This window comes from Chiloscyllium plagiosum, unplaced genomic scaffold (genome assembly GCF_037043375.1).
Source record: "Chiloscyllium plagiosum isolate Xiang-an unplaced genomic scaffold, Cpla_swu_hap1 HiC_scaffold_13, whole genome shotgun sequence".
NCBI classification, from domain to species: Eukaryota; Metazoa; Chordata; class Chondrichthyes; order Orectolobiformes; family Hemiscylliidae; genus Chiloscyllium; species Chiloscyllium plagiosum.
Window position 1 is genome coordinate 58554041 of NW_028270151.1, and position 15390 is coordinate 58569430.

At 38.7% G+C, this 15390-nt stretch overlaps 1 protein-coding gene across 1 annotated transcript; it reads right to left on the bottom strand.

The window, feature by feature from the left end:
* Positions 1-6505: 6505 nt before the first annotated feature.
* LOC122556368 (uncharacterized) lies at positions 6506-15137 on the bottom strand. The gene is made up of 3 exons (XM_087993252.1): positions 14901-15137; positions 9941-10273; positions 6506-7661 (listed from the first exon to the last, which is right to left on the bottom strand). Exons 2-3 carry the CDS (start codon positions 10269-10271, stop codon positions 6808-6810), a joined length of 1185 nt encoding a protein of 394 aa, XP_087849378.1. The 5' UTR covers positions 10272-10273; positions 14901-15137; the 3' UTR covers positions 6506-6807.
* Positions 15138-15390: the final 253 nt, after the last annotated feature.

Sequence of the window (15390 nt, forward strand, 5' to 3'; positions counted from 1 at the left end):
GATCTATCCTGTCTATACCTGACATATGCTTCCTTCTTTCTCTGAATCAAACCCTCAATTTCTTTGGTCATCCAGCATTCCCTATACCTACCAGCCATTCCTTTCACCCTTACAGGAATATACTGTCTCTGGACAGGCTTCCTATTTTCCAGCCATCCCTTTACCTGCGAACATCTGCCCCCAATCGGCTTTTGAAAATTCTTCCCTAATACATCAAAATTGGCCTTTCTCCAATTTAGAACTTCAACTTTCAGATCTGGTCCATCCTTTTCCATCACTATTTTAAAACAAATAGAATTATGGTCGCTAACCCCAAAGTGCTCCCCCACTGACACCTCAGTCACCTGCCCTGCCTTATTTCCCAAGAGTGGGTCAAATTTTGCAACTTCTCTAGTATGTACATCCACATACTGAATCAGAAAATTGCTTGTTCACACTTAACAAATTCCTCTCCATCTAAACCCTTAACACTATGGCAGTCCCAGGCTATGTTTGGAAAGTCAAAATCCCCCACCATAGCCGCCCTATTATTCTTACCGATAACTGAGATCTCTTTACAAATTTATTTCTCAATTTCCCTCTGACTATTAGGGGGTCTATGGATCATCCCTTTCTTATTTCTCAGTTCCCAGATAACTTCCCTGGATGTATTTCAGGAATATCCTTCCTCAGTATAGCGTTAATGCTATCTTATCAAAAATGCCACTCCCTCTCCTCTCTTGTCTCCCTTTCTGTCCTTCCTGTAGCATTTGTATCCTGGAACATTAAGTTGCCAGTCCTGTCCATTCTTGAGCCATGTTTCTATAATTGCTACGATATCCCCGTCCCATGTTCCTAACCATGCCCTGAGTTCATCTGCCTTCCTGTTAGGCCCCTTTCATTAAAATGACTGCAGTTTAATTTATCAATCCTACCTTGTTCTCTGCTTTGTCCCTGCCTGCCCTGACTGTTTGACTCACTTCTGTTCTCCACTCTGCAAGTCACAGATTGGTCTCTTTCCTCACTAACTCCCTGGGTCCCACCCCTCCCCACTTTAATATTTTAAATCCTCCCGAGCAGCTCTAGCAAATCTTCCTGCCAGTATATTAGTCCCCTTCCAATTTAGGTGCAATCCATCCTTCTTGAACAGGTCACGTCTACTCTAAAAGAGATTCCAGTGATCCCAAAATGTGAATCCTTCTCCCATACACAAGCTCCTCAGCCATGCATTCATCTGCTCTATCCTCCTATTCCTGCTTTTAATAGCTCATAGAACCTCAACCTGAGCTACACGTCTTCTCAAAACTCGCTAGCTTGTAGAGTAATCCAGATATTACTACTCTCGAGGACCTCCTTTTTAAATTCCTGCCTAACTCTCTGTAATCTCCCTTCAGAACTTCAACCTTTTCCCTTCTGATGTTGTTGGTTCCAATGTGTACAATGACTTCCTGCTGGCCCCACTCCCCCTTGAGAACATTCTGCACCCGCTCTGGGACATCTTTGATCCTGGCACCAGGGAAGCAACGCACCATTCTGCTTTTTCTCTGCTGGCCACAGAAACATCCGTCTGTACCTCGGACTAGAGAATCCCCTAACACAATCGATCTCTTGGAACCCGACGTACCCCTCACTGCATTAGAGCCAGTCTCAATACAAGAAACTAGGCTGTTCGTGCTATGTTCTCCTGAGAATCCATCACCCCCTACATTTTCCAAAACAACATACTTGTTTGAAAGGGGGAGAGTCACAGAAGACTCCTGCATCACCTGCCTACATCTCTTACCTTTCCTGGAGTTAACCCATCTATGTGACTGTATCTGCAACTCTTCCCCCTTCCAATAACTGTCATCCATCAAGTCCCCTTGGTCTTGTAAATTCCTCATTGCCTCTAACTGTCTCTCCAACCGATCCATTCGATCTGATAGGATTCGCAACCAATAGCATTTATTGCAGATATAATCCTCAGTAACACGTAAACTCTCCCTAAACTCCCACATCTGACCAGAAGAGCATATCACTCTGCTAAAGGCTATTTTTGTTTCTTTCAATCTAAAAACACAGAAAATAGCACTGTCTTATTCCGCTACGAAATACTTATGGCTTATATTTTAGCATTTAATCAAGAGACATATCTCAATATCGCATATAATCAAGAAAGAACTCACTCTACTCACTACTGCAGACCTACTGTAAGACCATGCTTAAAATATTCACTTATCTGTTTCTGTGCTGTGACCTCTCCCAAACAGGTTCCTCCAAGGTTAGTTGTGAATTTCATTGTTTGTTAATTTTTCCAGATGTACTCCAATGTCCAGCGATACATGAATTCAAACAGCAAAGTCAGTAACTGTGCAGGTTCACTGCTGTGTCAGTTAGCAGTGTGGGTATCCTCTCTTTCTCTTTCTCTCTCTCTCTCTACTGCACTGACCTCACCATATGCTTCCTTTGTCTGTTCCTCACCCTTTTAAAAGTGCTGTTGTTTTGACTTCTTTTTTCTCCAAAGTTCCAAAACAAAGCAACAGCATTTAAAACAGTAATTGCTGCTCCTGGAATTTGAGGAAACCACCTCCAATAGCTAAACTACCTCAAAAAAGGAGCAGCCTGTTAGCCAGAAAATTTTCCCTTCCTCCATCTTGGATTACTTATCATTCCAAGCCTGGATATTGTTAGGCATATGAACACACACTGATTCAATGTCTGAAGAGTCAGGAATGGTACTGAACATTGTACAATCATCTGCAAATACATCTAATTCTGATCTTATTATGAAGGGAAGGTCAATGATGAAGCAACTAAGATTGTTGGGTTGGGAACTCCAACCTTAAAATGTCCTGCACTGATGTCCTGGAACAAAGATGTTTGAACTCCAACAGTCACAGATATCTTTTGTTGTGCCAGTCTTTTGACTGAAACAAATGGAAATTTCACCCCCTGATTTCCATAGATGCCAGTTTTGCCACATTCAGTTAAATGCCACCTTGATGTCAAGGACACTTACTCTCACCTCACCGCTAGAGTTTAGCTCTTTATTCCATCTTTGACTCAAAGCTGTAGTGAGGTCAGGAGGTGAGTGACTCTGGCAGTTCCAACTGAGTGTCAGTGAGAAGTTATTGCTGATTGAATTTGAAGTGTGATGGGCTGAAAAGTTAAAAATTGCAAAGGTGGTGCTCATGAATACTACTTTGTAACTTAGCATTTTTAAAATTAAAGCCAGGATTCAGAAATTAATTGTGAGATATTTTAAGTAATATTTTTAAAAGATTATACAGTTCATTTTAATCAACAGTTATTGTTTTTAAGCCAATGTTCTGTACCATTTCCAATTGGAAGAACAAACAGCTAATTTGCTACTTATGCCTTTTCAATGAAGGGCTGAGAAAGATTGAGTCTTCCAAGATTGAGTTCAACTGTAGGGAATTTTAAGTGCAAAGCCATACTTTACCACAATGTGGGAAAGAGAAGCAGTGTGTCAAGATCTGTTAATATCATGCATCGCTGAAATATGTCACCATACCATCCAATTTAACCCTAATCTTTAACTTAAACTGATGAGAAAGACATGTACTCTTCTTATCCTTATCAAGTCATCTCTTATTAGTAGTCAACTTAACTAATTTAATTGCAATTGGCTTAAAAACATTGACAAAATGAAGTATTGACAAAAACAACACGATTACTTTTGTCGCATTCACAAAAAGAAGCTGGAAAGTTACTGGAAGATAGCTGAATTATGGGAGCAAAGTGTTTCAGACACAGATGTATTGTTTACGCATGTGTTTATCCATGTCTTTTTTTTACAAATCTGGATTGCTAATAGATGTAAAAAGCAAATGATGGCAGAAGACGACTCTTGTCTCATGTGCCATGGGAGCTGTAAAGAGCAGTCTCAAAATAAGGCAGCAAACCCCTGCAAGGTATCTTCTTCTAATATGTTGTTTTTTTGTTGTTACTAGCTTGTTCATTCCTCAAAGGAGAGTTTATAGTGCTGTTTACTGCATGAAGCATGAAAAGTTAGATTGAATAATTTCTTATTGGAAGTCATTCTCTTGATAGCTCAAGGAAGAAATCAAGTCTACCACCTGTGATACTGGGGAGCAGAGGAGGAGGCCATGAGGAGCATTAATTTACATTTCTGACTGAAATGATTTGCAAATGTATCAGCCTTGTTTATTGCAGTGAAATCTTGAGGTTCAGGTTATTTGCGAGACTCATCCTTTAGGTCATTGATTTGTTTGCATCAGCATTTATGACTGCTTGCAACTGGACTGCAGATCTTTAAATTCAATCTATTAGTTGCTTTGCTTTGTCTGTAGCATACCGTTTCGGGTAGTTAGGATGCATGTAGTCCTGAGATGTACATTCATACATTGGCATTACATTTTTAGCTACATTTGTGCTGACTTAAGCATATCATTGAAAGAAAATGAACATTTTAAAAAATTGGCTTTTGATTTCAAATTTAACCAAGTTAAGGACAATGCATTTGATGAATCAGTTCAAATTATCAAAAATGGGTGATCAATGCTATTAATGACAATTTATAACATTTATAATAATTGAGGCTTTTTATAGTTCATTCTCTACTGGATTAATTTCTTATTTAAACTTTGTATATGTAATGTATTTGTGTTGTCTTTTTTTACAATATTAAAACTAAAGCTGTGCTATTAAAAATTCTTGAACATAATTAATCAGATATCACTGGTCCCAGCAAGAAAATGTTCTGAACTGTTTTTACACAATTCCTGGATGGAGACAATCCTTTGGAGTTGATTTAGGCTAGGAATTTCCATTCGCCCCATTCGTCAATGAAATTGCTCAATCATTTACAATATTTCATTGACTTCTAACTATAATAAACCCAATCAACCACACCCAGATGTCAAAGAACTTAAAGGATAAAATAAGGCAGAAAAGGAGGGCTCATGTCAGACACCAGGAATTCAATATTGAAGAAAGCTAAGAGGAGAATAAAAGCATAATGGTGAATCCCAGAGGAAGCTAGGAAAGTAAAGGAAAGTAAAATCAAGGAGAACTCTCAGATATTTTACCAATGCATTGAGTAAGATGATAACTAAGGAGGAGTGGCCTCATAAAAGATCTAAAGTGTAACCTATATTTAAAGGCAGAACCTGTAGCTCTGAATGGCCAGTTTTCATCTGTATGCTGAAAAAGGGTGGTCAATGCATGTATAATAATTATTAAGGAGGAGTGGGAAATATTGAATATGATAAACAGGAGAAGAAAGGAAACAATGGGGAATTAACATACTTAAAAGTGGATAAGTCACCAGTGACAAATGAAATATACATCAGTCAATTGAAAGAAGCCAAGGAGGAAATACCAGATTCTCTGACCATCGCTTTCTAATCTTCATTAGGGTGGATGTGATGGAGGATTGCAGGTCTGCTAATATACCTTCTTAAAGTGGAATTAGGTTTTTTTTCATTCATTGATGGAACATGGGCATCACTGGCTGACTAGTATTTATTGCCTGTTCCTAGCTGTGTTTGAGAAGGTGGTCTTGGGCTGCCTTCTTAACTGCTACAGAATAACGTACATTATGTGAATAATACTTATTAATAAAGGCAGAAACCCTTTTCTCAATTAATTGTCTGAATATATGCCTGAAATCCCATAACTTAGAAAACATGGGATGAGGCTGAGTAGCTGAGTTTTTCAGTAGGTGCAGACACAGTAGGCAAAGTGGCCTCCCTCTGTGCCACATGCTGTTGGTACCTTTTCTAATTACTGTATGACTCTGAAATGAAGAATTGTGCAGTTATGGAGGACAATGGCAGAGGTGAGACACTGGCATAGTGGCAATATCATTTGCCTAGCCAACACAAAGGCCTAAGTTAATACTGTAAGGACACCAGTTCAAATCCCAACTGTGGTAGTTGGTGGAATTTAAAGTAAATCAATTAAGTCTGGAATCTAAAGCAAGCCTTAGTAATGGTACGTGTGACAATTATTGTGGATTTTTGTAAAAACCCCTTTTGATTCAGTGGAATCTGGAATTAAGAATCTAATAATGACCATTGTTGATTGTCAGAAAAACCCATCTGGTTTACTCATGTCCTTTTAAGGAAGAAAACTGCCATCTTCACCTGGTCTGGCCTACATGTAACTCCAAACCCAGAGCAATTTGGTTGACTCTTAACTGCCCTCGAGGCAATTAGGGATGGCCAATAAATGTGGCCAAGCCAGCGACACCTTCAACCTATGAATGAATAAAGAAACTTAATATCTTTTATGGAGGGGAAATCTGTACCTGATCTATCTTACATATAACTCCAGAGCTACAGAAATGTGATTGACTCTTAACTAGTCTCTGATATGAACCAAGGGCAATTAGGGATGGGCAAGAAATGCTGCTATCCTTGCTAGAGATGCCCCCAACTCATGAAACAATAAAAAAAGGTTCAGCATGAACACAATCAGTCAAATGGCCTTCTTCTCTGCTGTAACAATTCCAAGATATTAAGTAAATATATTAATATATAAATACTATCCAGTATTATTAGGAGGGAAATGAACTTTATTATTGTAACTGATTGGAAGATACAATAGATTAATTACAATTGAATTTTTAATCAATTCAGATGCAGTAGTACACACCATTCCTTTTCTCAAATGTCATGCAAATCTGATATTTTTATTCTAATGATATTCATTGAGTTTTCTGCAGAAATGGAAAGAACAGAATTGTAAGTTCTCAAGTATATGAAATGTTCAAAATAGTAGCCAATTTAAAAATCATACAGTACTTCACTAAATATTACAATAAAAGTTTAAGAAACATAGTATCTGGGCTTATACAAATAATCAGAGGCTGAGTAGAAATCCTGAAAAGGTGGACATACTACTACTATGTGTCATTTGCGTCCCTCCACCACTGTTAACAAGTCCAAGCCAGATTTCATCCCCATTTGAAAGATTCAAGATCAGAGATGCAGAAGCCGAACCAATATTTCCATTAATCTGGACACTAGAAGTGTTAAGAATGTTGACACCATTCATAAAAAAGCCAATTGTCAGTTTCCATTCTGAAACTATTACATTGTATGTAAACAAGTAGATGCCACTAACCTCAGCAATAAATGTTCCTGAACTAGTGTTATACAGCTGCTGTTCATTAAAGAAAATGTTTTGAAATTTAACTGGCGTTCCAATCAATGAAAGTTCAATTTGACCCATTAACCCAACTGAAAAAGCCTGAACCGTAGCACATCCATTTTTCTCATCACTGGGACTCAGAAGTTTTGTCACTTCCTGTTGATCAGTTTCAATTATTCCTTCAGTACTTGAGCTGCCTTCTGACGCCTGTGATCCTTCTGGCTCGGAAAATGTAGAAGGTGCAATCTCTCTGCGAAATACCTTTCTTATTTCTTCCTGAGAATGGATTTCTTTAGAAGAATCAGGAAATTCAATATTACTTTCTTCTTCACGGTTCCTTTCGAAATGTTCTGCTTCTCCAGAAGATGAGTTTTGGCTGCTTCCAAAATCTCTGTCAGCTCCTTGATGTGACTTTACTCCTTTTGAGCCCAAAGGACAACACTTAGCAGGATTATTCTTTGGACCTGGAACCCCTAATGCATTGGAATTATTCAATGCATTATTTTCTTTGAATCCTGGTGCAGGTACTTCAAGGATGTTGTTTTCTTTGATGCCAGACAAACCTGGAAACAATATAAAGTGTTAAAATCTCATCTTTGGATTGAATCATCAGAATTTGTCCCTTCACCTCCCCAGATGACATTCAAAGAACCAGCCAGCTTTATCCTATTTATAGAATAGAATAGTGTAGGATCAGGGCATTCAGTTCAAACCAAGTCTCTGAAAAGCATCTCATCCAGGCCCAACCCCATACCCTATAACCCTGCATTTCTCATAGCTAACACACCTAACCTACACATCACTGAACACAATGGGCAATTTAGCATGGCCAATACACCTAACCTGCACACCTTTTGACTGTGGGAGGAAACCAGAGCACCTGGAGGAAACCCGCACAGACACAGGAAAAACATGCAAACTCCACACAGACAGTCATCCAAGGGTGGAATCAAACCTGGGTCCCTGGCACTTGAGGCAGCAATGCTAACCACTGAGCCACCACACTACTTCTATTATTCAGCTCTCTGTCGAAAGTCTTCTAGGCTTCAAGACAGCACTTCAAGTCCATATTCAGGTTTCTCATAAATTTTCTGAGTTTCTACCTCTACCATCTTTTCAGACAATGAGCTCCAGGCTCATATCACCCCCTGGATGAAAACTTTTCCCCACTAATCATTAGATTAGATTACATTACAGTGTAGAAACAGGCCCTTCGGCCCAACAAGTCCACACCGACCCGCCGAAGCGAAACCCACCCATACCCCTACATTTACCCCTTACCTAACACTACGGGCAATTTAGCATGGCCAATTCACCTGACCTGCACATCTTTGGACTGTGGGAGGAAACCGGAGCACCCGGAGGAAACCCACGCAGACACGGGGAGAACGTACAAACTCCACACAGTCAGTCGCCTGAGGCGGGAATTGAACCCGGCTCTCAGGCGCTGTGAGGCAGCAGTGCTAACCACTGTGCCACCGTGCCGCCCACGGTGGCATCTTAGCTATTACCCTAAAACAATATTCCCTGCTTGTGATCCCTCAACAAAAGTGAAAAAGTAATATTAGTAGTAATAGTACTAATTCTGGTTAGACCCCTAAGCTGTTATGCACAACAGATCATTCAAAGTTACAGAAGTACTATTCAGTGATGAGTTATTCTGCCATGTTAATGTACTGGTACTGTAATAATTTCAATAATTGTTCAAGTTTTTTCACCCTATAATCTGTATGTCCTTGCTTACTGTGACCTGCTTGTACTGCTTGCAAAGTTTTTCACTGTACTTAGGTACACAGGACAATAAATCGAGTCAAATCAGTGTATCAGCAGTAGGATTTGGAGAAAATGTAGTAATACAGAGACTGCAAGGTTTGTAAGGGTTTGTAGCTCAGGTTGAGGTTTAGGGTGTAGGTTTGCTTGTTGAACTGTCGGTTTGATATCCAGACGTTTCATTACCTGGCTAGGTAACATCATCAGTGGCGACATCCAAGTGAAGCAAAGCTGTTGTCTCCTGCTTTCTATTTATACCTTTCTCTTGGATGGGGTTCCTGGGGTTTGTGGTGCTGTCATTTCCTGTTCGTTTTCTGAGGGGTTGATAGATGGTATCTAGATCTATGTGTTTGTTTATGCCATTGTGGTTGGATTGCCAGACCTCTAGGAATTCTGTTCCAGGATAGATGTGTTGTCCCACTCTCAAACCAACACTAACAAACTTAAAAGACCCAGTACAACCCATGGACAAAACCAACGTTATTTACAAAATTCCATGCAAGGACTGCCACAAACACTATGTAGCACAAACAGGAAGAAAGTTAGCCACCAGGATATACGAACACCAGCTAGCCACAAAAAGACACAACCCTCTCTCCCTCGTAGCTCTACACACAGATGAAAAAAACCACCATTTCGACTGGGACAACACATCTATCCTGGGACAGGCTAAGCAAAGACATGCCAGAGAATTCCTAGAGGCCTGGCACTCCAACCACAACGCCATAAACAAACACATAGATCTAGATACCATCTAACAACCCCTCAAAAAATGAACAGGAAATGACCTCACCACAAAGCCCAGGAATCCCATCCAGGACAAACATATAACTAGAAAGCAGGAGACAACAGCTTCGCTTCACTTGGAGGTTGCCACTGATGATGTTACCTAGCCAGGTAATGAAACGTCTGGATATCAAACCTACCACTCAGCGAGCAAACCTACACCCTAATACTGAAACTGTAACAATAAATTTCTACTAGTATGTTGGAATTTTCAATGACAAATGTAGCATAGTACAAAGAACTCGTTACTTTTTTATTGTCAATTCATGAAGATTTATAGTCTTACCATTAATTTTTGAATCCATATGAGCAGTTATTTCAGCTTCATTGTTTTCATTAGTTGGAAGGGGAATAACTTCTGGAGATGATATGGCAATTAGAACATTTGTTTCATTCTCTTGAAATCCAGAATCAGTCGTTGTAACTAGATCAGAGAAAGTAGTCTCAGTTTCAGAGGAAGCCGTTGGGTCTGGAGACTCACTTTCACGAGATCCAAAATCACCTTGTTCCATAGGTAAAAAAATTCTACCAGAGTCACTGTCAGCAAGACTGGTTCCATTCTGAGCATATAATCTGGAAGCCAGCATCGGCAGTATTATCATAAATGTATGAAGCATTTCTACAAAGATTTAAAAAACACAATTTTTAAGTATTATTTAAATGTTATATGTTTGTGATTTTTTAAAAAAATACATATTGAGATCTAAGCAATGGTGGTGAATGAAATACAAAGTTTTAGCCACCCAGTCGGACAGCTAAGTTAGGAATAGTAATAGAAGGAAATATGATTTCACCATATTCTCTACAACATTACATCTCATACCATTGAAAGTTTCTTTATCAGTAAATTATTTTTCTTATAGCTTAATCAAGCTTGTTCCAATGGGCAATATTGTAATGGGTACCCAAACCCAGAAGTAATTTTACCATCATACTTACAGCTGACATGTGCATTTGTTCTATTATAAATTAAATTCACACCCTCATGCATCTATTGCAACATCCAATCTTCGAATCTGTTACTGTTATTCTAAATACCACTCCACTTGAGCAGTCCTTAATACATCAAATATTTCAATTGGCTTACCAGTGATGAAAATTATTTCTCAAAATCAAGACAGCAAGTTTAAGATATATCAGCATTTTCCTCATGAAACATTTTGAAAATTTACTCTTTGGGGAGACAAATATTTATCAAAAAGAAAAATTGCCTCTATGAACTGTACATAATTCTTATGACATCATGGGGAGATTATATTCCACACAGGTTACACAAACATCATTTTTTGAGCTGAAATATCTGGGTTCAAGTCCCAGCTGCCCCCAAAGTGTGTCACAGCATGTCCTAACAGGCTGATCAAAGTAACTATACAAATATTGTCCTTGCATGCCAAACCATCAGCATAGGTCATTTACCAAGTGGAGTGAACAGTTCTGGGACTTGCTTACATTTAAAATTCCATGAGCACTCTGTTGCTGAACACCTCACCTGGATGTGATGTGTTCAGTAGAATGTCATAGCTTCTGAGTCTTTTTGGCATTTGGGAATGCTTGCAAACTTAAAATAAAAACCTTGATGTTATGTTAAGTTATTTACTTAAATTAACATTGTGAATCCTCTTTTCCATAATATCAGTGTAATGTAACAAAATTATTAATGGTAAAAACTGGAAAGGGACACAAAAACCACCAATTGTTAAAATCCTTTGGACCAAATGCCTTCACACAGTTTTTGGAAAATGTTCAACCAACAGGTGCAAATCCCAGGCACATTCTAGTTTACTGTTTCCATTAAAAATCAGTTGCACCATCAGTCTCATTGAGGGAGCACACAACTTCACTAAAAGTGAAACTACTCAAATCCATTTTAGGACCTTGATCAATTTACTACATTTGATAGAAATCCAAATAAAACAACAGTTTTTACCCACAATGTTTAAAAAGCACATCTCTACATATTAAGCAAATCCACACAAATGAACTTTAATACATTTTTAAAGCAATCAATGTAAAATTTCAAAACTTTCCACATGAACATGTCCTATTCACCTTTTGTTTATCTGAATAATGTGAGTTTACCTGCACAGAAAACAAATCAACCTTCACTACAATAGCTTCGATCAAAATTTATTTTGCCCTGGTCCGTGGCAAGTCTTAAATAGAATGTAAGTGCTTCATGAAAATGAGCATTTATTTCTCAATTGCATGTTAGATGCCTGTCATTTTCTTTTTAATAAATTGAGGAATTTGAATGAAATGTAGGGATGCGCTTCAGTGCTCAATTATAATTACCGTTATTTTCTGACTTAATAGTCACTCACCAAATAACTGACTGTGATTTGAACAAGGCCTACACGCTGCTGCGCTTTATATAAATTAATGACAGTTCTGAGCCAAGAAGTTTCAGAGCTGGGTAGTTATTCAGATAAACCAATAGAAATTTATTTTTTTTTACAAAAAATTCCAAATACCACTTCAATGGTTACTGACACAAAGCTTTTTTTTTTAAATTGCACTTTCACAATGAGAGTTCAGTCTTATTTAACTGGCACATGATACTTACTAAAATGTGAGAACATGCAGTTACTACATCGTTATCAATGGCTATGCTGCATTTTGCTGATCTAAATGTCACAAGTAAATTGAAAATCATCAAGTATGTTTGCGTTTCAATTAATTTTTGCTCCATCAATTTCCACAGGCATTTTTAATATGAAAAGGTTGCTTCAGTAGCACCAATGATATAATTAAACACTACTAAATAAAAAGAGACATGGGTTTCAAAGGCTCTATATTAACAGGACAACAACTACAGCCATTTCATTATTAAGTTCGAGCATTTCTGAGAAAATGGATCCAAATGCCGCTCAATTTCTCAGACTACAGTGATACAGTGCTAATGCTTATTCTAAGAAAAAAATCTGAAATTGAAGATTTCATTCAAAATCCAGCCCAGAGATTTGATGAAAATGATTTAACAAATAAAATGGAGAAATCCCAGCACTGATGACACTAAAATAGGTAGAAAAGTAAATTGCAATGAAGAAATAAGAAATTTACAAGCGAATATGAACAGGTTGCATGAATGAGCTGAAATGTGGATAACTCTAAGGTATCTATTTTTGTCAGAAAAACAATGGAGAGAAACTTCAAGATGTTTTAGTGCAGAGGGTTCTGGGTGTCCTTGTACATGAATCGTAGAAAGCTAGTATGCAGGTATAGGAAGCAATAAGGAGGGCAAATGGAACTTTGGCATTTATTGGTAAAGAAATGGAGTTTAAAAGTAGGGAAGCATTGTTGCAATTGTACAAGGTTTGGTAAGACAACATCTGAATAGTGCATAGAGTTTTGGTCCCCTTAGTTGATGACGAATTTAATTGCATCAGAGGCAATTCAAAGAAGACAGAGATGAGGAGGGATTACTTCACTTAAAGGAGCGTGAAATGGTGGAATTCTCTATTCCAGAGTGTGGTGGGCACTGGGACTCTGAGTACATTTAAATTGGTATAGATAGATTTTTAATTAGCAGTGGGTTAAATGGTTATGGAGATTAGGCAGGAAAATGGAGTTGAGGCGATGATGAGATCAGCCATGATCGTAGTAAATTGCAGAACAATACTTAGAGGCTGAATTGAAAACACCTCTTTCAAGTTCTTACATTGATGAAATCCACCAAAAAGTGTATTGTCTCGAGATTTCATACGCAAATCTTACTTATTGCCATTCAATGCAGGCTTTTAATTCTGAGGGCTCTTGCAATTGGATTGTAGAGGTGCCACAAGGATTCTGAAAGGTTGACAATTGTCTGATGTCAATATCTGTATTGAGGGATGTATGCTACTGGTGTCCATGGATGGAGCTCTGGGATACTGTTGGGTGCGACATGGAAGCTCTTTGCAGTCAGCAGTTACCATGTGCTGCTCTGACTTCCATGCTGAGAACTCTGGGCATCTAGTTTACTTGCATCAGGTGGTACACAAGGAAGCTGCATAACAATGAAATGAAAGGAGCTGAAAGATGGTGTGGTCATGTTTGCGGATGAATTTTCTTAACCAATTTTTATAGAAAGTGAAAAACCTAGACTAAGACCTTTGTAGTTTCAGTATATATTCCTCTTTTAGCTAACAACATGTCCCATTCAATTAGATTGCACACTGATCTGTCTGGTCTGATCTATACCTTAATTCCTAATTACATTTTAATGTGCATTTTTCTTTTCCATGTGACTAGCATCTTACATTTAAGCTTTTACCCTGGAGCAAATGTTAAGATAGATGGCCAAAGGTTTGACAAAGAGTTAGGATTGAAGAAGTGTCTCAAAGGAGGTGAGAGGAGAAGGCAGCAAAGTTGAGGATGGAAATTTCAGAATGCCATGTCTAATTAGCTCAACATAGAACAGCCAATGGTGGAACAGTTAAAATAAGGAGGCTGGAATTGGAAGACTAAGAGTTCTTGGATGCTTATAGGGTTAAGAGCAGCAAAAGCACATAAAGGAACGAAGCCATGGAGACATTTTGAAAGAATTTTTATACTGAACCAAGGGAGGTTTTGTACTTCAACAAACACAGGGGTAATGGCTGAAAAGAGACTTGGTATGAAATCTTATGGGGGCCTGAATGATTTTGGTAATGGTGCAAAATGTGGCAGAATTATGTGAAAAGCCTAGTGAGGCCTATCTCAACATCCAAAGCAAATCACTGCATCCTTTAACTAAATTCAGGGCATTGAGGTAAGACTCTCACTGGACAGAAGTGAGTTGCCTATTATGGGGGATCATTGCACATTAACCACATTATTAGCTGCACATCTCATTTCATTGTTATGCAGCTTCCTTGTGTACCACCTGATGCAAGTAAACTAGATGCCCAGAGTTCTCAGCATGGAAGTCAGAGCAGCACATGGTAACTGCTGACTGCAAAGAGCTTCCATGTCGCACCCAACAGTACCCCAGAGCTCCATCCATGGACACCAGTAGCATACATCCCTCAATACAGATATTGACATCAGACAATTGTCAACCTTTCAGAATCCTTGTGGCACCTCTACAATCCAATTGCAAGAGCCCTCAGAATTAAAAGCCTGCATTGAATGGCAATAAGTATTGAATAGCTGCTTAAGAGACACATCACAGGGACGATGATAAAACTTACGGATTGGATCAGGCTAATCCTTAGGGCTGCTTATTTGCTGTCTTAGGGCTCACTCACATAGTATCTAATTACATACTCACAGAATCACTGCCTTACCTTGCTGTTCGTCAGTCCTCAGTCAAGGGAGGGCAGACATTTTGCTGATCATCCGAGTGAACTTCTCTGAATTGCCTCTGATGAAATGAGATCTTTCCATAAATAAGAGGGCCAAAGCTGCTCACAGTACTCCAGATGTGATCTCACCAGCACCTTGTATAGTTGCATTAACATTTCTCTACTCTTCTACCCCAACCCCCTTCAAATAAGGGCCAACATTCCAATAGTCTTGCTGATTACCTGCTGCGCCCATGTGCTGGCTTTCTGTGTTTCTTTCACATGTACTGACAAGTCCCTATGTGTTCCAGTTTTCTGCAGTTTTTCTCCATTTCAATAATAATCTGTTCTTTTGTTCTCCCTTCCAAAACAACTTCACATTTTCAATACGTCTGTGTGAACTGTTTTTTATCTCTCTCACAACCTGCCCTTCCACATATTTGTACAGATGGGCAGTGTTTCAGTGGTGGCATTAGGCAGTCTCAGTGAGCAA

Excerpts from the sequence above, each read along its gene's own strand:
- LOC122556368 (XM_087993252.1), bottom strand. The coding sequence starts at position 10,271 with ATGCTTCATACATTTATGATAATACTGCCGATGCTGGCTTCCAGATTA. Across the intron at positions 7,662-9,940 it reads TATGGATTCAAAAATTAATG|GTTTGTCTGGCATCAAAGAA; the intron begins GTAAGACTATAA and ends TATTGTTTCCAG.